This window comes from Orbicella franksi, chromosome 12 (genome assembly GCF_964199315.1).
Source record: "Orbicella franksi chromosome 12, jaOrbFran1.1, whole genome shotgun sequence".
NCBI lineage: Eukaryota > Metazoa > Cnidaria > Anthozoa > Scleractinia > Merulinidae > Orbicella > Orbicella franksi.
This window is the reverse complement of record NC_138156.1, coordinates 1,111,933-1,139,909: the sequence shown is the minus strand read 5'-3', so window position 1 is coordinate 1,139,909 and position 27,977 is coordinate 1,111,933. Positions and strand designations below refer to the sequence as shown.

The following is a 27,977-nucleotide window of genomic DNA, read 5'->3' as shown; positions in this document are numbered from 1 at the left end:
ACTGGCTTACAATCTCCAAATTTATTGTCTGAGAGTCTATGAAAATGTTGGAATTTTACGCAACTTTTGACTGCAACGTCCATGTGAGTGCAAAGTTCTTTCAGCCGCAAAATCCCCTGCTCAAATTTTGTGGCAATAGCTGACATAGCTCTGCTCGGTGTTCAGGCTAAATGGGCTTTGAATGCTCCTGTGACAATTTAATAAGCGCCCAGCCTCGACAAATTCCAAAAATTTAATCAACGTTCAGGGCGCTTAATCGAATAAATACGGTATTTATGCTACACTTTTTTTTTTTATATAGGAATGTCTAATTTTGGAGCTGAGGCTGAAGGTTCTTATATTTTGATGACTTTGATGGTGTGGGAGTTCTTTTGGAACCGTTAAAAATAGGAACTGCTGATTATTACAAACCAAGATGTGTGTCATGCAATAAGAAAACCATTGTTAGTGTTGCACAAAACATGCCCTTAAGTATTTGAGTTAATTTTACTTTTTACGTTTTTTGTTACCTTTATTTTATGCTTGTCGTTCAATATACAGATTAGCAAAATAAAACGTTCTTAAAATTTTGGTTAATCTCAGCCTCAATGTTCTTATAAAAAAGGTTCTTATATAAAATAAGAGTGTAAAAATTTCGTGTTAAAATAAAGCTCTAGGATAATACAAGATAATGTAACAATGCCCCCTAGCCGACAAACGAAAGCTAACCGCGAGCAAACTAGTACAAAAGCTACTGTAACTGCAAGTAAGCTTAAAAGCTAATCTCAAGCAAACCAGCGTGGAGGCTATAAACCGTAACTAACCAGTGTGAGCTCTCGAGTGTAAGCCAACCGATGGCTGGTAGTGGCATCCATAATTAGCGGGGTAGCCGGGTGTCTGCTAGAAGAGGTTATACTGCGATTATCAGTTGAGTAAGGAAAGGCGGAAGTCTGGCGAGGAAGCTTTAGCCTTAAAATTACGGTGTTTTCACGGGCAACTTGCCTAGTTTCTATTGGTACCAACAGCCGTGCATCGCCTGTCGCGTCGCCTACAATTTCGCGCGCATTGTTTCCTCCCCGCCCCTCCCAGCCCTCGGAAGGGGACAAAATAGAACTCTTCCCGTTTTCAATTTGTCTATGTGTTATGGGTTAGTACTTTATGTAAGAATACGTATAATGTCCCGACAATATGGCTGTAGCTCTAGTATACCCCTGTAAACCCTTGTATACCCTTGTTATATAAGGGGATACGAGGGGATACAGGGGTTTACAGGGGTATACAAGGGTTTGCAGGGGTATACAGGGTTTACAGGGGTACACAGGGATTTACAGGGGTATACAAGGGTTGACAGGGGTATACAAGGGTAAAAAAAGGTTTACAGGGGTATACAAGGGTAAAGAAAGGTTTACAGGGGTATACAAGGGTTTACAGGAATATACTGGGGTTTACAAGGGTATATAGGGGTTTACAGGGGTGTGGAAGGGTTTACAGGGGTGTGGAAGGGTTTACAGGGGTATACAAGGGTAAACAAAGGTTTACAGGGGTATAGAAGAGTTTACAGGGGTATACTAGAGCTACAGCCACATTCTCGGGACATTATATATAGTCTTACATAAATTAGTGACCGTGTTATGCAAGGTCATCGTTCGGTGGTTTTTTTTGCTGAGCTGGGTATTTAGCAGCTCGTTCGTTATCCTGGCAAAACACTGTCAATTTTAACTCTCTGGGCTACTTTTGCTGACGCCGTGAAATTCTAAGCCGCGTGGTGTTTGGCGGAGAATTCATACAGGACTCTTACTTTTGCATGTAAGTTAATTAATTTTGTGTTCTTCCAATTAAGCTTAAGTACTTACAATACTGTCAAAAGTAGTTGAAAGTTTTGCAGCGGAGTTGTTTAGCCCTCACTAGTTGCCGTGCATGGTTAAAGTTGAATATTTTAATCAATGTAATATGAAGCTGAAGTTTGAAATGGCAAATAACATGGAAACATTTGCTATGCAATGATGTGTATGTCATGCACGCAAGAAACCTGTTTCTGTTTACATACAGTTCTCGGCGTTTTCTGAGTTATTCATGCAATCCTTTTATGGCCTTTTTTTGCACTTATTATAAGCTTATGTAAGGTTAAGCATACATTTCGTATTGGTACCTTTTCACCGATTTCTTTACTAAAGATTCCAGTTTAATAATCGGCTGACACTAAACAATTATTGGATGAGGTTTTTGTGATATCCAGAATAATCAAGGTTTCGGTAAGGGTTATCAACATCAGCCTTCGACTTCGGGTGATATCCCCTACCTCGACCTTGATTATTCTGGATATCATAAAAACTAAATGTAGTAATTGTTTTATACATTGAACAAAAAAAAATGGAAGTCATGCTTTTGTTTCCTCACACACGGCAAGCAACACAAAGTGTGCAAACTTGACATGATTACCCTTAGAAATCATGCACTGCAGTCATACATGACATGATTACCCATGACCTTGGGTGTCCTTGACGTGATTATTGTATAATCTGCAGCTAGATGACGTCATGGGTGCTGATTTCGAAAATTCACTATACAGTATCGATTCAGCCAATCAGAAAAGAGATAGTGATCAAGTTCAATGTTTAATAATGTGTATAACCGGCATGCCCATATTGATGAAAACCAATAATCAAATCAATATAATCGCTAACAATTAATCAATTGATATAGACATTGATGAACATCAATGATCAAGAGAGTTAAAAGTATCAATTTTCATTGGTTGTCATTGATTTCGCTAGTTTTATTTCAATAGCAGATTTGCAAGTTGTCGTCATTTGACTACAACTACCAGAATTCCTTTTGTTTTTCTTTATCATTTAAATTTTAAATTCCCAGTGGGGCTTAAACAACAATTGCGCTAATAAGCACGAGGAACAAAAAGTCAAGGATTCTGGTAGTTGTTAGTCAAATGACACCATCATGCAAATTGCCTGTTGTAGCAAAAAATGTAATGTTTAAGAGATTTGCTTTAACTTTTTTCAATCGCTGTCTCTATATCCGGCAGAGGGACAGGTTTTTCAAAATACTCTGTGTTCAGCAGTCAAAATTGTTTTTTTTGTTGTTGTAAATCTCAGTTCATAATTTCAAATTCTTGTTTTATACGGCTGAATACTTCACTATTTCCACCATAGTGTGAATTTTGGTGAGCCTGGCACCCGGTATATACCAGGATTTATAACGTAAACTAAATGACCAGCAGTCAAAACGTTTTTGTAGTTTAGGCTAAATAGCACTCCAGTTAGCCTAAAAAGTACTCTGGTTAGCCTGAATAGCACTCCAGTTAACCTGAATAGCTCTTCAGTTAGCCTGTTTACAGTTAGCTATCAAATGCTAAGGGTAACTCTATAAATACTTAAAAAATTAGGAAAACTGCCAGCTGGTTATGGTGGCATAGGGGTCATAAGTATCGCTCACCATGCCGTGATGTGGGGTTGATTCCTCTTGCGGTTGCCTGTCACAATGTTTTTTTTTATGTTGTTTTACATAATGAAAGTCTCACTGCCAGACACTGAGTATTTCAAAGTTCCTGTCCAGCTACCGGATATGTAGCCACTGGCATGATGAAAGCAAAGGAAATTGGTAATTTTTCAATCCCATTTTGCTTGACTGAAATTGCTGTCTTGGTCATCTCATTCACGTTTCAAACTCTGTGAATGACAGTAGCATCCCATTCTTTAATAATGCGATTTAGATAATTTTACCTCGTTCTTGCCTTAATCCTTTAAAACCCTCTTTGAGCGGCAAAGTCAAGAAAACGAGCCGGCGGATTTGTCAGAGAATCCAGTATTGAGCTTGAGTGCCAACAAAACTGCCAGTTATGCGGTCAATACAAAAGCTCTCACCATTATTTACTGACCTTACATGTAGGTTATTTTTTGTGTTAACTCTTAAATATTTAGTTATTTATTAACCGCAACATGTAACATAAACTACATTTCATTTTTTTATCGGGTCAACCGTCTGTTGTTATCCCACCCAGAGTACCTCTCCAGGCTGCCGATTGTCTTTTCCAGGATCAATGATTCATCTGTCGTCACAGTAAATCCACACTCATGGTAACCTTTACCTACAGCTCCCTCTATCAATATGACATCCACTGTATAGAGATCAATCTCACTCAGTTATTCTGAGAGTTATGCATGAAGCTGGCATGACACGCACACTGTCTGCTCAAGTGAAAATTGAAAGTATCCTCTTTCAATACTTACTGATTAAGATAGATGAAAATCAATATAATCGATAGCAATTACGTGGATTTGAATTGTGAGTATCGATTTTCATCGATTAATTGAGGCACTTGATCATAATCAATTGATTAAAATAGATTATATTGATTATATCGATTGCCGTCCAATGATCGATTTTTATCCGTTGGGCACACAAGAAGGCAGTGGCATCCTTGGTGGAGCCTGTCTAAATTATGAACATGTATAGTGGGACTCAGTCAGTTGTTGCATGACGATTTTGTAATCGAAATTTTAGTGCATGTACCTATGTACATGTCCCTAAGTTCAGCAGATACTTAATTAGTGGCTGCTAGCTAACCAGCATATTAAGCATGCATTAGACTCTTAGTATTCACTGTATGTAATAGCTAGCAATTGCAAGCACTATAATTGGCATTGTGCATGGTTCATTGTTTTCTCCCAGTTAATAATAAAGCTTAAGGTGATTCCTTAGTATTATATTGCACATCCCTACTGTGCATGATTTTCACATCATTAGCACGCGCATGTGACCGTGTGTGAGTACAAAATGTGGGAGATTTCCCTCAAGCTAAGCTCGACAGTGAAATAAATGCTCATTTTCTCTTAAATGAGCATGGTGACCCCCACTTTTTGATGCATGAATTTAAATTACATGAGGCTATCTACAACATTTCTTGATTTAAAAATATTTTGATTTTAATGCTATAAAGAACTTGTCTTTACATAGAGCTGGGTATGTGCATACGCAGAGAATTCTTAAGTTTGTAGTATAATTGCAACTCCTGTTTAACTAACATGATTTAAAATGTAAGTTCAGGGTCTATTTTGCTGAACTACTCTATTAAATTAATCCAATAAGGGCTTTTCTTAGAATTTCTAGTGCCCCTTTCTGTTAGCTAAGGTTAAGTATCGAGAACTTTGTCAGTCGCAAAGTTGCTATAAAGGCCATCCATGTTGTGCAGAAAACAAGGACGGTGACCCCTATTTTTTATTGCATTTTCCTGATATATATAACATGATTACCAACTGGATGAAGTTTGAGAATTTTTTTAATACTCCTTCTTTTTAAGTGGAATCACTTTAATTAAGACTGCATAGTACTGAGATTGAGATGGAATATGTTAACAATACTTAGTTACACTATTTGTTACATCATTCTGTTTTGCATCATTTCTGTGTTATTTTTTGTTTCTGATTGATATTAATAGGTTTTAATTTTTTAATATGCTATATACTGCTGTATATTCTTACGAGTTGTGCCATATTTTGACAAGCCCATAGGGTGAGTCAAAATACAAACAACAAGTAAAATTATAAAGTGATACTACACACCAAAACATGTAATAAGAGATTTATTATCCAACTGCTTTATTCAATAAATTTATCACTGCTAGAGGGAAAGTGTGACAGTTTTGCATGCACGTGCCGACCTGTCCGGCAAACAGGTTTTCTACTGTACAAATAACTGTGCAATAGCGCTGTATATTTGTACTGTTATTTGGATGGTATTTGCTGCAGTTGGATAATAATTTGTGATAACTGTGTTTTTTTTTATCATTCGATCACCGAGTTTGTATTCATATTTAAATCACTCTCTGACAGTTCAGGAAAGCAATTTTTCATTTTTCACCCGAGAGCATTGCTACAATAATAATACTATGCATGAGCAGAATATTATTTGCAGCAAAGCACATTCACACTGTAGATGGTACTACACATGAGCGGTCCATTATTTGAAGGCAGTTATTTGCAGGTCACATGGAGGGCTCTTGGTCAATGAAAAGAAAGAAAGAAATATATCAAATGATAATAGGATTTGGCTGCCATCGGCAATTCTGTTAACTAGTTGTACTGAAAATATGATATCCAGACAGATTGTTTCGTGGTCAAATTGCTCCACAGCATACATGTAGTCAGATCATTCTGCAAAAAAAATCGGATCATTCCACAATATTTAATAGTCCGTTTATTCCACCTATAAAAAAGTTACATAAAAGATCCTTAAAATAGTCAATAGAATTGCTCTAAGAGTGAGAGTAAAATGTACCATTAGTTCTGAGAAATGCTCACATCATTGATCGATCAGAATCATGGTACACTGTTTTCAGGATCAATAGACAAGAGTGAAATAATCTACCCAGGTCACACATGTACTAGACTCTGAACCTGAAGTTTGTTCTTGTGTGTACAATTATTTTCAATAAATTCTACTTATGTTGCAAAACAATACAAACAAGTATGCTGTGGAGCAAGTACACTGGGCGGGTTGAATAAGGTGCAGTTTCCATAGGGAAAATAGCATTTTGCTAGTATACTTTCAAACTGGGACAATCACATGATGACATAAGTTCAAAATACCGTCAAGGTAAAAGGTAGTGCATTTTTATTTACTAGCTCCTTCAAATAAACATCAAACTGGATGGTTTTCATTACATTTTCATTGAGTAGGAATGTTTTTTTGGCTTTTTATAAGTGGATCAATATGACTATACTGTGGAATGATCTGACTTGGAATGCTTGACCATGGAACAATTTGTCATTTTGGCTGTAATTTGAATGTGCACAATGCCGTGCTGATGAGCTGGTGTGAACCTGCAGCATGTTACCAAGCCACATCTAATCCTTGATCAAGCAGGTGGCACAAGTTTTTAAACCAGTTACAAAACATAATAATTTAAGGCAAGAGCAAAGCAGTTACAGGTTACTCTCAATGCTAAAAAATGGTTCTAATAAAAGCATGCATTCTGCTTACCCATATGTTATTAATTTGGATTTTCAGATGTGTTAAAAATCAGTTTGTACAATAAAAGAAAAATGGAGCATGGAGAGAGTGGAAGTAAACTTCCAGATTCTGTGGACTCATCTCTTTTTACTACCAATTCCAGTGGAGAAGAAGGTGAAGTTAGGAGAGGATATTATTCTCTTCCTACACATCGCTTTACAACTGTTGTCCAGGTGGTGTTACTGTTTGACTTGGTATCTTCTCTTGCACTCTGGCTTTGTGGTGGAGACAACAACTATATGGAGGGCAGTGTTAAGCATTTCAAAATAAGAGACTCTGTGTTTGACTTAGCAGCAATAGCATTTGTGAAATCCAGCATTCTCTTTTTTGTTTATCCCTGGCTTGAACATTTGTCAATGAAGCAAATTGACCATCCATATGACAAAGGACTGGCATCCAGGAAATGTTCTTGTCACTTCCTTGTAATATTTCTGAGTGTTGGGTCTCTGGCTTATAGCACTACTAAAGGTGTTCTTATCTACAAAGTAAGATCAGAGAAGGAGCATAAACTCCACCCAACCTATTACGCTCTGGTGATAAGCTCTCTTGTATTTTCATTGCTGGAGTCTGTGTTTTCACTGAGTAGCTTTGTTGCCATGAGAAGATTGAAAGTGCTACGGATTCTTCACACTCCTAATGATGCTGATTCCAACAAGAAGCGAAAGGTGAATTTGAGGAGGTTGATGACTCTAGCCAAACCAGTAAGTTCTGTTTTTTTACTCCCTTCATTTGGAAGATTTACTTCAGTGGAGAGCAAATATTTTATTGATCATTAAAAAATAGACTAATGAAAATTGATATGCACGCTGATTGGTTTAAAATCTTGTTTCTGTAACTCGCTAGAAATACAGAACTAGCTCAAGCTGTTGATGTAATGATGGTGTGAGCAAAGATTATTTACATTTTGATGATTAAAGTAATCAACTTGGTTTCTTTTTTTGTCAAGGAATTTTTGAAAAGAAATAGAAAACATGTTCTCTGTGTTTCTGTCGAGTTTTCGTGTAAATCTACTATCGTTCTATCATGAATGCCATTCTCTGATTGGCTACCCTAATTACTGTCTATTCTGTGATAGATAGTGAGTAGTGTAGCAGTGTGTCCTTGTTAACAAAATGAAGACTGCTTCTTGGCATTTTTAAAGTATCTGTGAAGAGATTTAGATGAAGTTTTGAGCGACTAGTAGATTTATACTAAAACAACTTCATTATTCGCTCTCGATTTCTATGCGTGGTAGTTGACTGGGGCTGTACCCTCGTCAACTATCATGCAATAAAAATCTTCAGCTCATAACTTAATTCCTTAATGGAAACACGTGTGGAAGTTTGGGAGAACTTGAAAAAGGTGTGGAAATACTTGCCTGTTGGCTTGTGTTCCCACAGCATTTCTTGTTCTCCTAAACTTCCACTTGTGCTCCTATTTATTAGATTATGAGCTCAAGATTTCTATCGCATGATAGTCGACGAGGGTACAGCACGAGTCAACTATTGCACATAGAAATCGAGAGCGAATAATCTAATTGTTTTAGTATAAATCTACCAGTAGTTCAAAACTTTATCTAAGTCCTCTTCAAAGACACTTCGCAAACACAAAGGAGTGGCCCCCAGCGCACGCTGCTACATGTACACTACTCACTATCTACGACAGAATAGAAAGTGAGTAGCGTAGCCAATCAGAGAACGGCATTAATAATAGAACGCTAGTAGATTTATACTAAATACAAGTTTTCTATTTCTTAAATAACAATTACATTACACTGTACAAATGAGCCCTGGAAGATTTCTATTTTGTGAAGTAGGTAGTAATTAAGCCTGAATTCAGAGGTCTGCTTTTGCCTTTGTTTGACACAGCAAAGTGATGTCTGTAAATCAACATCCCTAACATTATAATTTTATTTCAGTATCCTCCTGTTCTCGCTTTAAATGTCACCTATAATAAATTACATGGTTATGAATTAAACTGTGGCGAGTAGGCACAGTTTGTGGCATTTGAGCTACATTGTATTGTATTGGTGTTCCTTATTTATGTACTATTGAGCATCTGAGTCATTATTTTTTTCTGAAGGGCACTTATATGCTGTGTTATTATTGACCCATTGATAGATTGAAATTCATTTTTACTTCCTGTAGTTGAACTAGAGTGAATCTCCTTGACTAGCTGCTCTTTTTTTTTTTTTTTGACTAAAATTTGATCCATTTGTCAAATCTCAGGAGCTTTTGGTTATATCTGTGGCATCCTTAGCTCTTCTGGCCTCAAGTGGAGCTCAAATTGCTGCTCCCTATTTTTTTGGGAAAGTGATCCAAGCTTCGATGGAAAAAGGCATGAGTAAGTGATAGGGACATTTTAGCCATAGAAAAGCATTTGATATTTGACTGAATAGAGAGGTGGCTATAGTGATTAAAGGGAGGTCATCCGTAGTTTATTTATAGTGGTATGAGTCAGGGGGCAGTTGTCAATCTCGCTACTTCCTGAGGGAGGTCACTACTCTATGGTTGTTATTTTAGGAATTTTACTGTATTCAGACGTCTATATGTTTACATATTTTAGTGGCAAAATGGTTTCTTCTTAATATCCAATGTTACAAAAGTACAGTGTGTTTTTGTTTTTCTCACTTCAATTAAGCCCATCAGTGTCAGAAAATGACTCATTGTTGCAAAGAAATGTATCTAATTTTGAAAACACAAGTTAGAATATAATTGCACAGTTGATCATTAGATACAGAAGCAAAATGAAGCCACTTGTACATGTTATGTACCTTTTCTTTGCTCCAACAGAAGGCTAATGCCTGCTAATGTCCTTCAAATCCTCTAGTTGGAGGATAGCCTAAGCAGTATTGATTTGTTTGCTATATTTGCACTTTAACGTGAAAATTTGCAGTTAATGCATGCGTTTATCAGATGATCAGTACATAGCATTTCATTTCACCCCCAAAATGAAACTCTCAGCAGTTTTTATAAATATGGCTGAAACATTTTTCTTTTTTTAAAAGAGCATCTTAATGAGACAATTGCGATCCTTGCCCTTGTCTACCTTGGAGGTGCATTAGCAGCACTGTTAAGGGCATGGCTCTTTACTCTTTCTGGACAGCGGCTTGTGGCTAGGATTAGAAAGCAGGTAAGTAGTTGTGGTTTGCAGTTATGGTTGGTTTTTAAGAGGGGACTCCAATATGAGAAGGTCAGGGATCCTTGTCAGAAAATTTGAATTTAACTCCTAAAGAAGACTAATGTGGGCATTTCTAAAGCTTCATTAGACCCTAATAGAAAGCACTTAAAATGGAATAGGTTCGATTACTAACCACACAAGTCATATACATGTATGTATAAGAGGTGTTGCTGGTAAGACAGTGTTTTATATTTTAAAATGTAAAGCGCTTACGAATATTTTATATAATTAGCGCTGTATAAATTTGATTATTATTATTATTATTTTGGCTGTGCAATGCACTGCTGTAACAGCAAGTAAAGAATGCCTGCTGGCCATGTTCATGTGCCACCTTGATGGTCACAAAATGCATATTACATGTAATTAACATATGTGCAAATTAACACTTTTGTTTTTTTATATTGGAGTAAATTCAGTTAGAGCTGACAAGTTACCGGCTATTGTTTCCAGGATATTAAACAAAAAAGAAGCTTTCATTTCTGGACGGTTTTTACATCTCCACAGTAGCAGTTTAATATTTTTGTTTGATGGGCACTTTATGACATTCTTTTCAGTCCGATATTCTTAAAGGTAAAAAGTATGAAAACTGTTCAAATGTTCTTTGAAGACTGCGTGGCACCAAGTTGCAGTGCAATTTAATTAAATCAGACATTCAACATGTCAGGTTTTTTTCTCTTTCTTTCAATTTTCGGTGAAGTAGTGTTGTTGTGTTGTGTTGTGTAAAAAGGGTAAACTTATGACTCATATAAAATGCGAAAAGTTCTCTTAACTTGAGTATTTTTGAGCAAAAATTCCTCTTGGGGGTTGGAGGGGTTATGTGATTGCTGAGTGAGGGAGTTATACATGTGTGCATGTCACACCAATCACAGTGTGGGTTGCCTGTTACAAAATAAGATGGTATCTACATTAATCTGGAGACGTATCAGATTACTGTAGTTTGTTCAGTCGAACATTTTATGGCTTACTATTTGGTTATCTTACCATTACCGCTGTAACATCGTATGTTCATCATAAATTCCCAGTTTCTTTCTTGCTGTATATCGCAACCAAAAAACTTGTCAAATTAACCAAATCATTACTGTAAACAGTTCCATGAATCCAAGACTTTTAGTTCACAAAAAATAACTCTTGCACGCCTTGTGTGCCTATGTTTGTCATGCAGATGGACAAAAGAAAATAATTTTAAATCAAACTGGTCTGAAATGTTTTGAATTTAAAACATTGTAATGAGAAGAGGGTCAATAACACACTGAATATAATTATTATATTTAGTGTGCTCCATAACAGCAGTATACTGCTGTGAACTGTTGGAACTAAACTCTCAGGCAGTACCTGCTTCAATCATACAAATGAAGATTGTTGATCATAAAGCTATTTTTCTCTTATCCAGCTGTTTAATGCTATCATGCGACAAGAAGTGGCATTTTTTGACAATAACCGGTAAGACCCAGCCTTTGTTAGAAAATGCAGCAAATGATGTGGCAGTATTGTGTAATGTTACATTGTTGGGCTAAGATTGAAATAACTGTCAATCCTCAGGAAGAGCCTGCAAGTACATATAAGCTCAACCAAGTTTCTATGTGGAAGGGGGTGGAGAGATGGAGAACTAGCAAAGTATTTGTCAGGGTTTGAATATCTCTCAAATATCAAGGCAAAATGATAATTGGAGAAGATTTTTTCAAAAACGATGTTTTTGGTTGCATTATATTTTTGGGATGTTTCTGTTTTCTCAAAAAGTTCCACTGACATTTACTGCTAGAAGTGTGTCACAGCAACTCCAGAGACTGGGTCTCATTAAAATCACTGTAAGTTCCTGAAAAACGGAGACAAGGTTTTGTCCCTAATGTCCCAGGGGTTTCATTAAGGGCCAGGTACCAGGCAAATTGATGGGCTGTCATGGTCATTTTAATTGCCACCTGATTTGACCATCTCTACAGGAAAGTTTTTCTTATTGAGAAGTTTAGTTCAAAACATTTTGCCTGCCGGTGGAAACCAGTTTCCCTCCTGCCGAAAATGTTAATGAACCTCTGCCATTCTGTGCTGATTGGCAAACGTCTTACAGACAGCATTAATCAGCAGGAGCTTTGACTGGCAGTATTCAAAAGACCAGGACGTTCTTGTACATTTATGTTTTCTCCACCTACAAACCCTGCTTCTCTAACCTGCAAGCAGGCTAGAGAATTTATTATGTTGGAAGTTTCTATGATCTCAGATTTGCATTCATGTGTCAGCTGTTTGTAATTGTAAAACGGCCTAAAAAAATGTGATGTACTAAAAGGAAGTTGAAAAAAACATAATTATGCACTTTATTTAGATGGAAGAGCATATTTTTAATTTAATGTTGTTTGCTTGTTGCTTACCCTTGTTAGAACTGGAGAGCTTATCAACAGGCTGTCATCAGATACGCAAGTTATTCAAAATGCATTAACAGTAAGTTTCTTTAAAATATACCTCTTGGTTGGGGAATTTATTTGATATTTTCACCTTTGCTTTAAAGTCACTACCCTTTCATTGTGCTAAACTACCATGGTACCATGGAGAGTAATCTCTTAACAGTTTGTTATAATTATAGTGTACAAAACTAAAAAGGAGCATGAATTATGGCTGCAATAGTTCACTAACTAAAGCCTTTGAAAGCTAAGTGTAAGGTTTTATTTCGCTATAACATATTGGTTAATTTTCTTACTCTAGGTGAACGTGTCCATGTTGCTGCGATACATAATTCAGATCATTGGTTCACTGGTGTTTATGTTCACTCTCAGTCCCAAGCTGACGGGAGTTCTTATTTCTGTAGTGCCTATTGTGGGAATCGGAGCTCAGCAATATGGTTTGTACAGTGGTTTCTCTTTTTCTCTGCACACTTACCTGTTCCATAGACTACTTAAGGAAATAAAAAAGAATCATCATCATTTCCTCTCGTCACACCAGTAGGTACAATTACAAAACCATCACGTTCTCAACCCAACACTGTCTATTTTTCACCACCACCTTGGCTTCATACCAGCTCTTATGCAAAAAAGAATAACCGCTAGTTTATGCAATAACATATGGAAATTTTGTCAAATCTGGATGGACTCCTTTGGATGTTATCCTTTGCATTCAAGTTTTTCTTTTGTTTGTGTTTGTCACTTTTATTCCAGGCCACCTAGATGCACAAAACCAAAGTAATTAAACTAATTCGTTGATATTTGCCTTTTGAAAATGTAGGGCGGTTTGTGCAGGGGTTACGAAAGAAATTTCAAGATGAGCTAGCAGCAGCATCAACAACTGCGGAAGAATCAATTGGCAACATACGAACTGTTCGATCATTCTCTCAGGAACGAAAAGCCATGGATAATTATAAAACAGACATTGACAAGAGTTACAATGTTGGAGCTAAACTTGCCCTTGCTTCAGGTACAGAAACCTGTTATTAATAATTGCACCTAATAACAAAGCAAACTTCCCTGGCAGGTGGGGCAGGGGTACTCTAGACAGTTTTATGCAGGCAGGCTCTGCCCCGAGGTCCAACCCCTTACCCTTCTGTATGCCATTTTGAGAGGTACCCCTTTTCAGGGCGTGAAGAAAGTGCTGTCCAGTCATCCAGGACAAGTATATTCTCCTTCTAGGTAAGTAACTTTTCATTCTCACTTGTCTGGTGGGCAAGAGATCAAGCAAGTCGTCTGCCAACTAAGTCATTAAAAGAGCAAACTAAGACTTGCCCAGGGTAAGCAAAATTTTAGAGCTACTTTCAAGTTTTTTCCGAGTCTTGCATTTTGTATACCCTTCAATAAATAAGGTACTCCTTTTACACACTTTCCTACATGCTTTCATAATTATTGGCCTGTGTTATGAATGAGTCACCCAAAAAAGAAGCCTTCTCGCCATTTTCTCGTTGTCTAATAAATGAAATGACACAGCATGTGTCTGTTCGAAATATTTTAATTAAAAGCTCTTTAAAATGACTAAATAAAAGATCTCCCTACCCTTTCACATACCTAAGCTTGTAAAATCCATGTCCTTATATACCTGAAGCTCGAAAAAGGTACTCCTCTTTGGCAGAGCCTCCCCATAGAGGTCATTATAGGAAAAACTCCCCCCATGCCCGGTAAGCTCTTAGCCCATTTGATTTTCAAATGTATCATGTATTAATTTTCAAGAATTTGTAGCTATGTTTCAAAACATTTCAGATTAATGCACTGTTGCTCCATGTTTTACCTACCAACTGCCTTCTCTGATGTCTTGTAGAGACAATTATCAGTCAGAGGGTTTTATATAAACAATTATGTCCACTTGGCATAAAGTTATCTGTTCTGCAAAGGGTACAGTTTTCCAAGAGCAAAGCTCAAAGGAAACTTTGCACCTTGAGGAACAGATAATTATAATTAATGTCCAAGGACAAATTTCATGCCAAATGGGGGGTAATTGTGTTGCCTAGAAATATTTTTAGAGCAGGTTCCTCTATTTTGGCAGACCCCTTTTCTACGCTCTTAAATATCAACCTCAAAAATATTTTCTGGTTTTGTCAAAATATTTAGCACTATTCATTTGAACATTTTAGGTGGGTTGAAAACTTAGCATGTGAATTGCATGCACACTAAGGATGAGCAAAACCAATAAGTGATTTTGACACAGTAGCATACTTGCTAGACCTGATCAGAATTTTTTTTGCCAAGTGGGAGAGTTATGCAATTTAATACATTGTTTTTGGAAACCAAATAATTTTTTCCTCCATTTTACATGTAGGTTTGTTTCAAGGTGTTATTGGTATCATAGGTCAGGTATGTATTAATGGGTCACACAGTTGTTACAGAGAAAGTGGTCTCTCTTTGTATGCCTAGTCAGTTTAGCTACCTGGGTTGGCTGTTAAGCTTTCAGGGACATCAATTATGTTTTCAAGTTGTCATCATCTTTCAGGAATATACATTTAAGGGGATTGTAAGAAAAGAAAATTCCATTGGTATATGTTTATCACCTTTGATTAGTGTTGGTTACCAATAATGTAAAGATGCTATTAGGTCTCCAAGAAACTGAAACTCCAAGAATACTTACTTGCCAACTTAACTAAAAGAGAAATCAAATTTTTATCATTGCAAAGTGGACAAGGGGGAAGAAACTGTGAAGTGTCCCAGCATTATGCTAATCAAGGTTGTAGTGCTGCTGCAAGGTGGTCATTATCAGTCCAGGTAGTAAGTAATAATCTTATTTGTTGAATGTTTGTTGCTATCTCAGGGTGCAGTTGTGTTGGTGTTGTGGTATGGTGGTAGTCTGGTCAATCAGGGGGCATTGAATGTTGGTATTTTGACAGGTAATGAATATCACATTTAATTAAAAAATAATGTTTAGAGGTGCATTCCTTTTGGGTGAACCAGATCAAGATCACTCAGCTCATGGTGCATCAAAGGAACTGATGAATCCACTCTGGTCATGTTTTCATTGGTTCCTTTGATGAACCATTATCTGAGTGATCTTGGACATCAATCTTGACTTGGATCGTCCCAAGGAATGTACCTGTGACGTTAGCAAACAAATATATTCCATAAGGCAGGGCAGGAAAATATCCAGATCTGATGATTGCCCGGGGCAAGTAAAGTTTGCATTGGGCAAGTGAAAAAAAAAGTCCAGTTGCATTGCAAGACTTTGAGTCCTTTTAGTATACTGGAATCTACTCTACTCTACTGTACTCTACTCTACTGGAAGACTTTTAGTCTTAACGTGCCAAAAGGAAATAGTCTCTACGCTATGCCACACTACACTACACTACTCTTAACTCTTTCCTAAGCTAGGTTATGCTACACTGTACTCTACTCAACTCTAAGTGCTCTACTCCACGCCACACCATGCCACACCATGCCATGCCACATTACGCCTTGCTAAGTACTCTACTCCACTCTACTCTACTCTACTCTACGCACTGAAGATTATGGTATTAGAAGCGAGTCTAAACTATGCAAAGACATTTATTCTTAGTCTGCCAAAAGGGAATCATACTCAGGCTACTCTAAGAGTACAGTAGAGTAGAGTAGAGTAGTAAAGTGTAGCGTATTGTAGAGCAGAGCAGAGCAGAGCAGAGTAGCATAGAGTACAGTAGAGTACATTACGTATGGGTTATTGACCAAGTGTGAGGTCAAGATGGCTGGATATTGGCCAAGTTCTTTTTTTGTGTGTTTATGGACCGAGACGGAGTTGAGGTCCATAAACTCGCCAAAAAAGAACAAGGCCAATATCCAGCCATCTTGACCGAACAAGCTTGGTCAATAAAGGATTTATTATATGGCTTTTGCAGAAATTTTTCTTGCGGGACACGGCGGCTAGCTCCATCTTGCCCGCTCGGGTAGCCAATCACAGCACAGGATTTCATTCATCTTGCCCGCTCACGGAACTAGCCATATAATAAAGTAGAGTACAGTAGATAAGAGTAGAGTAGCGTAGAGTACAATAAAGCACAGTACAGTAGAGTACAGTAGATAAGAGTAGAGTAGCATAGAGTACAATTGAGTAGTGTAGAGTACAGTTGAGTAGCGTAGAGTACAGTTGAGTACGGTAGAGTGACATAGAGTAACTTTCAACATTATAGTGGACACTAGATAGAGGCAGCACAAGCATTGAAGAGGCTACAGACAAACTTCAGCATTTTTTGGGACACATTTCAACATGTGGAGCCTGATTAATAATAAGGAAAAAAAAAATCGACTAAGAAAATTAGTAAATGTTCAATGAGTAAATGTCAGTATAGAAAATGTGGTTCCAGTAGTATGTCTCGCCACCTATTGAAAGTAACTGTAAAAGTTGGCTCTTAAAGGGCCCTAGTTGGTCACACCTTTGTTTTTGTTTACATGCAAGAGTTTGGCTATTATATATTTTTTGGAGCATGTCAAAACAAAGGAAATCTCTGTGAAACTACTAAATATAATTAAACATACTTTCAGTTACAGAACTTACAGTAAAGCAATATGATTTTGCTTCACCATGCAATATCAACAATTTTGATGGCATTGAAAATGGCGGAGGCTGACTAGGGTCCTTTAAGATAATTATGTAAATGTTTGATAGCTCTCATACACATTGTGTTCATGTGTATCAGTTTGAGAAATTTCATCTTTGCTAGAATTCTGTAGGGTCACTTGTTTTGTACTTTTATGTTTATATTAAAACAAAATAATATGTTTTGAGTCAAATTTATAAAATTTTCTTTATACTCATTTTGAAGCTTTCATGCTCTACACTCTAAATGTTGCCATGGCTTTTGCCTTCCTCTCATCTCTGTATGGTGACTTTATGCAGGTTAGTCGATAAATGTTGATGGTTAATTTAGTATATGCTCACTTATCTGCACACTGCTTTCTTTCATGACTGGTGTTACAGGTTTCATTCATTCTGGATAATCATGGTTTAATTCCTTATGGTCTTTTCAGTTTCATGTACATGTCAACTTTATTTCTTCATTTAGGCAGTAGGTGCATCAGTACGTATGTTTGAGTTGATGGATCGCTTACCATCCATTAATATGGAAGGAGGACTAACTTTGCCCTCTGTTAATCAAAGTAAGTTCTAACTGCTATACATGTTTCTATGCCAAACTTTTAATATACCACCTTACATCCATCAAATGAAAAAAGGACAGAGAGTTTTGATGACATCTAAACTCAGGGGTGTTGTTCAGTTTTAATTCACCTCATGTAGCCTTGATCTTGGCACCCGTAGCAAACTTGTTACTTTATGGGTGAATTGTATCAACTACAGGCCAGTTCACCCATAGCATCAAGGGTCCATCAAACATACTCAGCTGTAACAGGTGATACAGGTTACGGCCCTTATTGACAGTCCTGTAAACCAATAATTCAAAACTACTACCATCTACTTTGATTGAGCCATAACTTAATATAAATACAGGTACAGGGAAAAATAATGTCATGGCTTTTATTATGTATAAATATATTTTGCAATTCAAACTTCTCAAAGTTCACCCTATTTCAATATTCTGATTTGTTAGGCTTAATTAAATAAATAATATAATTATTTAACTAAGTTTTTCTTTTTCTGGTAGCTATCCAATTTCAAGATGTATGTTTTGCCTACCCATCACGACCAGATACTGATGTGCTCAAGGTAAAGAACGGACTGTTTACAATCTGTTAATGGAGCACTTGTGTTACTGGTATATGTCTGTAATGTAACCATGATTTTCTAAGACCTGGGAGGGGGTGGAATTCATTCTCTAAAACTTGAAGAAAAGTAACATGTAAGCAGTGATAATGAAACTTTTGGGCTGTACACCTTATGGCATGCCCAAAAATGTTTCATTTGAAGTAAACAGCTTGAGAGGATTATATAATAGAGGTCCTGTTTGGGGTTTTCCGGATACGGGATGTTTAGGTAGAAAATTAACAGGATGCCAGTGTTGGAAACTAAATTTTGACAGCACTGGCCATTCGGGCGAGTGACTCTCAAACTGCACTCACCCAGTGTAATTTTCACTTGCCCAGAAAGATGCCTCCCTTCTCCCCCAAAAAATCTCTGGAATGATTCACAAACCATAGGTATTTTTGGTATCTAGTAATCACGGACACCCAGCTTCCCATTTCATGTTGAGACTTATTGTTCTGGTCCATTTACGAGACTTCTCCTTAGGATTGTGAAAAAATTCCACTGTTTATTTCTTGTTTTAATCATCAACTTTTGACACTTCTTGGAAATATTTACACATTTCCAGTGTTAACTGAAAAACAGCTGAATGAAGGTCAGGGAAATTACATGATTGTCATGATGTCATTGTTTTTGAAAAGCTCTGTTTTTAAAATGTTTTTCATCTTGACCAAAATGAAAACCTGGTGATTTCAAATTCCTCCAGTTTGGAGAGCATTTTTGAAAAGCTTCGTTTTTGTGACGGATTAGTGTGGCGCACTGTGGAGAGAAGACATTTGATTTGTGTTCAGAGTGACGGGGGCCTAAGGCAGTGTCCTCAATATGCCAAGGGAACCTGAAAAGCAGCTTTATTTCTACAGTCAAGCCAACCGTCCACACTAGTCCGTCAAGAAAATGGAGTGTATCGAAAATGTTCTTCAATCTGGAGGAATTTGAAAATGCCAGCTTTTCATTTTCGTATGAACCAAAAACTTTTTGAAAATGGAATTTTTTGCTAATGATGGCGTCACAAAGACCATGTGATTTCCCTGGCCGAGTTTTCCTTAAATACAAATCCAAAATGAAGGGTGACTGTTGTGGTTTTAAATTCTTCTGGCATGGTGCGGACAGAAACATTTGATGCGTTTTCAGAGCGAAACCTCCGTTTTCAAGACGGGGCTTAAATTTTCACTGTGAGGAAGCTGTATTCCATTTTGTCTATTTATGGAACACTAAGTTGTGTATAACGTTACATTGGCAAATTATTTATTTTACTTTATTAGCTTTGCCTTCATTATACAAAAAAAAAAAAAGAAAAAAACATTACAATCACTATGTAGAGGTTTGGCAGGGACATCGCAACAGCTAAGTAGCCAATTACTGCAGACCCAGATTATTATTATTTGGGCATCTCAAAGGGTAAAAAATGTTGGTAAGCACTGGTAAGTTTGCGTTTAGAGATATTCTTGGCAAATTCAAAAATATCAAGGTGTGTTACTAATATTTAGTTTAAATGATTTGCCAAATATGAAAATTGTACTGGCCAAACGGTGGAGTGATCAATTTTCACACTCGCACTGGTGAGTGCTAGTTTCCAACACTGGGATCAGATAAAACAGGATATAGAGAAGGAAAATTATTAATTTTTGCAACTTGAATTTCAGACCAGAAGTTAACAGGATTTGGGATACTCATACCTCCCCCCTCCCCTCTTAATGGGGCCCTCATCATGTACTGTCTTTCATTTTAAAACAGCCTACCAGTGTACAAATAAATGAATGAAAGTTAAATTTTGTAAATGAAAACAGGAAAATTTGATATTAAAAAAAATTGCCTGTTAAAATCCAGTTACCACGAAAATAACAAGTTAAAAAAAACACTGGCATGTTATGCAAAATTTTCCCAGATGATGTTCCGTCTTCTACTAAAACATTATAACACCCCCTCCTCCCCCCAAGTCTGAATGGGATTAAGGCATTCTGCCATGATTTTATGGTTTTCGTAGAAGGTATTTTTTTTTTAAATGAAGCACTTTATTAATACACCTAAAACACACGTACATTACACTTACATGCACTGTTGAAGTTTTACAGTGTTCAATAACTTTTCTCATACATAAAAGAAAAAGAAAACGTGACAGCTAAGTAACTACACAGAACAAGAAAAAAATATACAAATACAAAAAAAAAAAAATAAAAAGGGGGGGTCTATGCATTAGCTTTTAAGTATTACAATTTTTTAACACTACATTATTGATAGTAATTGAGAGCATTTTTGGATTTACTACGTTAACCTTGTATTGTATTTCGTAGAAGGTATAATAGACTGGTAATTAAACATTTTTTGTCATATGAAGAGCTCAAAGCCCTGTAAAACTTAGCATTGATGCATCATCAATTTTACATTTCCTAGGGTTTGTCATTTAAACTTAAACCTGGTGAGACTGTTGCACTGGTTGGACCTTCTGGAGGAGGCAAATCTACAGTGATTAGCTTACTGGAGAGATTCTATGATCCTAAGTCAGGCAGTATCTCTATAGGTGTGATATGAAATGAAACAAGCTACTGGTCATTAGCATAATCATAAATTGTTTAGTCTGTCCATACTCCACAGCAGTGATTCATTCCTCTCTCTCTACTATTTTTACAACAAACTCATACATGTAGGTAGGTATTGAGAATAATTAAACTACCTGTCAATGTTAATTTCACATGGTAATTTTGAATCAAGTTGTGGGAGATGATGGCTTTTATTTGGAATTTGGCATTTAGGAGGAACAAACTTGGGTGAACTGGATCTATTCTGGATGAGGCGGAAGATTGCTCTTGTAAGCCAGGAACCAGTTTTGTTTGCCACAACAATTGCTGGTAACATTGCATATGGACGTGAAGCAACACAGGAAGAGGTGAGTCATGTAGCATTGATTGAATGAGAAATAAAGTGGCACTCAGTCTGAAGTCTTACTGACATTTCCTGGTTTAACTTGAATGGATAATCTCATGATTTCAACTGCAATTAGGCATAAATAAGCACAAGTAAATATATTTTTTTTGCTAACAAAATTGTAAAAGCCCATTGGGGGGAATGCAACTTGAAGTGTTTCAAAAATTTAAAAGTGCTTTTTTATTCCAAATTGCACAAGAATAATTATGTGATTATACTTGTTAATACTACAACGAGAATATACAATTTAAGGTCTTTGGCTATGCATAGGTGGGCCACAGTAACTGAAAATTCCTGAAAAAGTTCACAAAATCTTCCAGAAATGTTGGAAATCTTCAGCAATTTTGGGATGATCTTCGGTGATATATGGATAATCTCCAGATGACTTTTGGAAACTTGTGGAGGGGTTCAGGTGATCCTCAGAGGTGTCCAGAAATGTTCAGAGCTCTGATATATAAAGGTCTTCATTTATTTTGGGTTTGTCTGATGTTCAAATATTATCTTTGGCTTCAAGTGAACTTCAACCACCTTTGATATACCTCGGATGACCATTATATTGTTAGCCTTGAAGTGTCTTCATGCTAACTTTAGAAATCATTGTAATTTACACTTGTGGTACATTTTTTTTACTGGTGTGACACTTTAACACTGGTGTTACATTTGAACTGCGCTGCTCTTAGGCAATCAGAATGGATTATTTTTTTCAAGTGTATCATTAATTAAACATAGATAACAGCTGCAGTCTCTACATAATATCATACCTAATTTCCAGATTGTGGATCTGGTGAAAACACGTATAATTTTCAATGAGTTTTGCAAAGATCTTCAAGGATGCTGTTGAAAATAATTATGAGTCTGAAGAATGATCCTACAGATCTTCAACATTTTTATCAGAATCTTCTATCAGAATTTGCAACATTCTTCAGAAGATCCTTATCATGTCAGGAATTTTGAAACATTTTTTGAAACGTTATCTTTCAGGATCTTGAGAAAGTCTTTGAAGGTCTTAAATTTGATGATCTTTCAAATGATTCATGCGAGGGTTTTCATCAGAGCCACCTCAACAAAGTGTTAAGATTTTGTCTTTCAACCATTGTAAACAGGCCAAAGTGAACCTGCTTATCAGAAATTTTGAAAAGAACCTTTAAGAGGTACTAAGATCCTGTTTTGTAGGTGTGGCTTGAATTTTTTTCAACCCTTAGAGGTACCAATTATACAAAAACACATTAACTGACACTCTCTTAAGTTTAAAAGCGATAGAGATGGTTGCTTTGAATACCTTCTACTTGTAAAGTTTATGAAGGCATTGTCATAAATTTCTACGGCTGGTGATGCAAGTTGTTCATGATACCTTGTAAGGGATGACAAATGCTCCTGCTATGGACCTTGTGAGGTTGAACACCCAGAGATACCAAAACCTCTTTTTTTAACCCCTAAAAGGTATGGCAAGTATCCCTCTCCTGTAAGTCACCTCTCCCCACCCCCTCCCTTGAGAAATTTAGTGGCAGATGGTACAGGTAAATAAGATTCCTTTAGTTATTAAATTTTCACTTTCATTAGATAGAGGACGTTTCCAAACAGGCAAATGCTCATAATTTCATCACTGCATTTGAGGTAAGAAATAAACATGTCTCTGTACATATGTGCAGTAGCACTCACTTGTCAACCCACAGGGAAGTTAGTGCGAGACCTTTTGTTTTTTAAAAAAATTGTATACTAATGACACAGTCAGGAACATTGGCTCTGTCTGGGTGGAGTCCTGTCTTCAAAGCTGACTTGATGAATACCATGGCTAAAATTGATATCATGTCATGATTCTGGTTTGGGTCGTAGCAGTCCTTGACTGTGTGAACCCAAAAAACAAATGAACTCAGTACAGTTCGAAAAAAAGTTAATCATTCTATTCATTGTCTGCCAGTAGCATATTACTTTGCAGACTTGATAAAACATCTAGCAGTTCAAGACATCATTGTGTTTTATGCTATGTGTAAAAGATGTTAGCTCAGATTAAGATCATGAGCATCTATTCTGTTGCCTGAAAACTTAGGAAGGATATAAAACCCAAGTTGGTGAACGAGGTGTGAAGTTGTCTGGAGGTCAAAAACAACGTGTGGCTATTGCACGTGCTCTTCTGATGAACCCTGACATTCTTTTGCTTGATGAGGTAACATATAACTTTGTTTTGATCAATTAATATAAGGAATCATTACATCTGCCCATCAATACAGTGACAATTAATGTATTTGAGTGGCATATAACATCCCCTAGTTACGGGTAAATATTAAGTCCCCTCCACTGTGCACATGCAGACAAGATCAATTCTTTTTGTAGGTTGCAGTGACTGTTTTCACTTGTTTAACAAATCGAAATCAACCACATTTTCATGGTCCACATTCTCATAGACCAATAGAGCTTGGAAATGAAAATTATCATGAAATGCTTGAGGGGAAAAAAAATCAATTAGCAGGCAAGTGTTTTCACTTCCAGAGGAGTAAGATGTCTATCCAGGAAGATCAGCAGTATACCTTGATGATTTATGCTTAAGTTTCATTAATTCTTCCTAGGCAACAAGTGCTTTAGATGCAGAAAGTGAACATTATGTGAAGGAGGCCATTGACCGTGCCATGAAGAACAGAACAGTTCTTGTTATAGCACACAGACTGTCTACTGTCCGTAATGCTGACCAGGTGTGTGTTTTGAGGACAATCATTTTTTTATGCGGGCCTGCTCTTTCCCCTACTCAAGCAGCTGTTTAGAATGATAAATTTTGATGATGACTGATGTTAAGAAATGGATAATGCTGTGATGAGCCACTTGGAGAAAAATACTCCTTATCTCCTCTTCATCACAATGTAACCTTTAACTAGTGCCGTCATTATTGTTAACAGGTTTTGGTGATTGACAAGGGTCACATTGTTGAGCGTGGAACTCATGAGGACTTACTAGCCAATAACGGTGTCTATAAGAAGCTTGTGTTGCGGCAGCTTAGTACTTCTCAGGGTACTGCTGAAACAGACGATGGCTTTAATGCAGACTTGTTGGAGCCAGGTGAACCTCCCATTGAGGAGGTGGATGAATCATAGAGGATATAACATGTTAAACATTAACCTTGAAGCTGTCTTTCATCTCTACATTTCAGAAAGCTCTATGTATGTTTAACAAGTGAAAATGATAGAGCGCTTATTACTGTGTTAATTGAACTGACGTCTTAATGATAAATGTAATATTAAAATTAAAGGTTGTACACTTCATAATGTTCAAGTGTTACAAGTTACATTTCTGGTCAGAAACAGTTTTACACAGCACAAATGCTATCTCTTTTTTTTAGCTGAGATTCCCTTTTCTACTATTGCAAATTTCTATTCACTCTGTATGGGAACATGGCCATGGCCAGAATTCTCTTTTGGTTAATATTAAAAGAGTTCTAACTATGTCTTTCTGTGGTGCATGCTCAGGATTGTCACTGGTGACAGAAAATGTTGATCAGTCTTGAGTAGAAAACAGGAAGCAGAGATATCTTAAGATAAAGAAAAGTATATACTGAAAAAAAGACCTCTGTAGGAGGCCATACCTCTTGGTTAACTGTTTGACCAATAATTTTTAAATTTAGTTTGCCATGCAAGATGGTTGAGAATTGGTGTAGCATGTTCTTCAGTACATAATTTGAGAGGTTTGAGTTAAAACCAGATCTTAGCATGTTCAGAAGCTGTTTAGTAATTTAACTCTGCATCAGTATATTAGTTACTATGTAAATAGGTCTACATATTGAGCAAGGGGCCTACACTGCACCTCAGACTGACCAGTCAATGAAATAACAATAATTGATAACAATCAATACCAATTAATGTAAGATTTATGTTAGAAATCTGTGATCAATCAGTGAAGGACAATGTAGATTGTTTTCGAGACATCTTTTAATACTAAGGGGATTAGAAAACATTTGGAACAAGGGACCAATACATTTTTTTTAATAGTTATATAGGGCTTTCTTTGTCTGTAATTAGCACCGTATTGGGAGAACGAGAACCAGTTCTGATTTTTCTGTGTAATCCAGGTGTTAGCTTTCATTGTGCAGTTGCATAGCAACGTTGAGACAAACTATCGGCTTAGTCATGGATCAGAGGGAATTCCTTATCACTGGTTCTTGTTCTAGTAGTAAAATCACAAGTTGTGCTTGTGTTATCAAGTTAATTTCAATAGATTTAGGCATGATTAGGCATTTTATTGATTAAATGCCCCTAGCATTTATTTTAAACTTTCTCCAGTGGGCCTGGCATTTATTTTAATTCAACAGTTATTTGAGCCTGGTGTTTAATATGCAAGGGTTTAAGGTAATAGACCATTTTACAGTTGTCTGCTCAGTGACCTGGCCTTTGTATGGCAGCGAGGCTAGAGTTGACCTTGTTTTGATATAGACCTCACTGCTTTTGTTGTGTAAAACAAGTTGTTCTGATGCTAACTAGGTGCATTTACATGACAAAAGCAGTGAGGTCTGTATCAAAACAAGGTCAACTCTGACCTCGCTGCCATACAAAGGCCAGGTCACTGAGCAGACAACTGTAAAAATGGTCCATTCCCCTAAAATAAAACTGCACATAGATTTTTGTTCAAACTTTGTCCAATGAATATTTATCATATGAGAACTTAAACTATAAAATAAAAAAGGGGGTGCCCATGCATGTTAAGGAGCAGTGAGGCATTGAAAATGTCCCATATTAGCATTATTTAATGCTTATTACAAGAACACATTCCAAGTTATTGTAAACTCTTTGTGAGCCCAGACTCATGACTCAAACTACAGTCAATACTTGTGTCAGACACAAATAAACTTTTTAAGTTTGATTTTGACAGACAGCTGAATCCTTGTTAAAATATTGGAACCAAATTGCTTGCCATGGCTATCAAACTGCAAAATAGAAAAGACTATAGTGCAGCTGCAATTTTTCTTATTTATTCAATTTTCAAACGTAGAAACCGGATCAGTCTTTTCTCGCGCAAAGCTAATGATTAGTTGATTAAAATGACTGGAAAAAAATTTGGGGTGCCCGAGCTCATTAGTGAGCTATAGCCATTTTTAAACTGACAGAACTCAATATCAAGGCAAATCCACCATGTTTTCAATGTGCATGTGCATGAACGCGCACTAATGATGCCATAAATTATGCACAGTAAGGAGCGCAATGAAATACTGGGAAATTACCTTAATCATTATTTCTTACAACCTTATATCTCGCCATTATATCTAATGCTTATTACACTGAAAAAATACCAGATGGGCTCATTAAAAACTCTCACTTATAAATACCTCGCATTTTAATGAAGAGTAAAGGCTGGTTTTCACTAACGACAGAGTCATAGTTGGAGTCGTAATCAGAACTGTAGAGTGATACGATCTAGTGAAAATCAAACTGATGGAGTCAAGCAGAACACTACATCCGCCTACGACTCCGTTGCTTACGATCCAGTGAAAAATAGATTGTCAGAGTCGCAAGTAGAAGCAGAAGAATAAACCTATCACAATGTTCATTTCCGGGCCTTGAGATTGGTTAGTTCTTCCGTTTCTGCTTCTGACTCCGACAATGTAGTTTTCACTGGATCATAAACGATGGAGTCATAAACAGAATCGGAAGAAATGGAAACGTTCCGATTTTTCTGACTCGATTCCGTCGATCTTTTGACTCCGCTTACAACTCTGATTTTTGATTGTCACTAGGTCATAAACGTTCTTATGACTCTGACTCCGACTCCGACCCCGTTGCTAGTGAAAACCAGCCTTAAGTGGTAGAACTAATAATAAAAACATAATAGTTCACTGACGTACATTATGTATACATATGTACTTAGTGTAAACATTTTAAAATGTTTACATGACAGGGAAGGTAGTTGGAGAGTAGAATAAAGAGCAGATTTCTGATTATTTGTTTGTGATGAAATTATGTTTCCTTTCAGAATGAGGAAAAAGGTTGACCTTTCAACAGTTTTTTTTAAGCTTTCCTTGTTATTACCGTGGCCCCATTTTCCAAAGCAGTTCCACCTTTAAATGCATTTCACTTGCCAAACACTTAATAATTATTGAGATGACAAGTATATGATTACAGCAATAAGTCCCTAAACTGCAGGGGATGAAAGAAAACCTGAAAATAATTGGGCGTTCTTCCACTGCTTCTGTGTAAAATGTCCTGCATAGATCTCGATCTGCTTTTTTCTTTTCACTGCATTTTGATTATATATATGTTGTAGTTAATTTGTATCTCACTTAATTGTTTATTTGACTATATGTGGTTCATTTTCTTCAGGTTAGTTAACTTTTTTCCAGTTTATCCCTATTCAGTAATTATTATTGACTACAGATAAACTGAGAGAAAAAGAAACTTGTCAAGTAAGTTTAAAAAACAAACCACATATAGTTGAAATCAAAATTAACTACAAAATTTATTTGATTGATTCCATATATTCATCATGGTATATATATCACTTCTCACGTATAAAAAGCAACTTGGAATTGCCTAGTTCCCAATGGCTTAACAACTCAATGATAGATTACCCCAACTCAATGATAGACTTGCAAAGCTGGGCCTTGGACTTGAATTCAGTCAGAATCTGTTTTTTTTTTCCTAGGCCACCTGTTTGGAGGTAAATCTATGAAGATTTTATTCCCTTGTGAAAAACATTAACCTGCCTTCGAAAACTATAATTTCCAGGCATTGTCTGCATTGATTCTCCTGAGCAACCAAGAAAGGAGACTGTAGTTTCAGAGGTGTTTGTAG

At 36.7% G+C, this 27,977-nt stretch overlaps 1 protein-coding gene across 1 annotated transcript; it reads left to right on the top strand.

Annotated features, from left to right (window-relative positions):
- Positions 1-299: 299 nt before the first annotated feature.
- Positions 300-27,823, top strand: LOC145463384 (uncharacterized). Its single transcript, XM_081447132.1, has 19 exons — positions 300-1,785; positions 7,003-7,706; positions 9,213-9,327; positions 9,992-10,116; positions 11,555-11,604; positions 12,534-12,594; positions 12,856-12,991; positions 13,372-13,560; positions 14,890-14,924; positions 15,376-15,451; positions 17,354-17,427; positions 17,594-17,687; positions 18,191-18,252; positions 20,680-20,806; positions 21,039-21,172; positions 22,771-22,824; positions 23,258-23,374; positions 23,775-23,897; positions 24,099-27,823. The coding sequence occupies exons 2-19, from the start codon at positions 7,038-7,040 to the stop codon at positions 24,291-24,293; spliced, it is 2,436 nt and encodes an 811-aa protein (XP_081303258.1). The 5' UTR covers positions 300-1,785; positions 7,003-7,037; the 3' UTR covers positions 24,294-27,823.
- The last annotated feature ends 154 nt before the right edge of the window (positions 27,824-27,977 follow it).

Excerpts from the sequence above, each read along its gene's own strand:
- LOC145463384 (XM_081447132.1), top strand. The coding sequence starts at position 7,038 with ATGGAGCATGGAGAGAGTGGAAGTAAACTTCCAGATTCTGTGGACTCA. Across the intron at positions 18,253-20,679 it reads CAGATACTGATGTGCTCAAG|GGTTTGTCATTTAAACTTAA; the intron begins GTAAAGAACGGA and ends TACATTTCCTAG. Across the intron at positions 21,173-22,770 it reads GTGAAGCAACACAGGAAGAG|ATAGAGGACGTTTCCAAACA; the intron begins GTGAGTCATGTA and ends CACTTTCATTAG.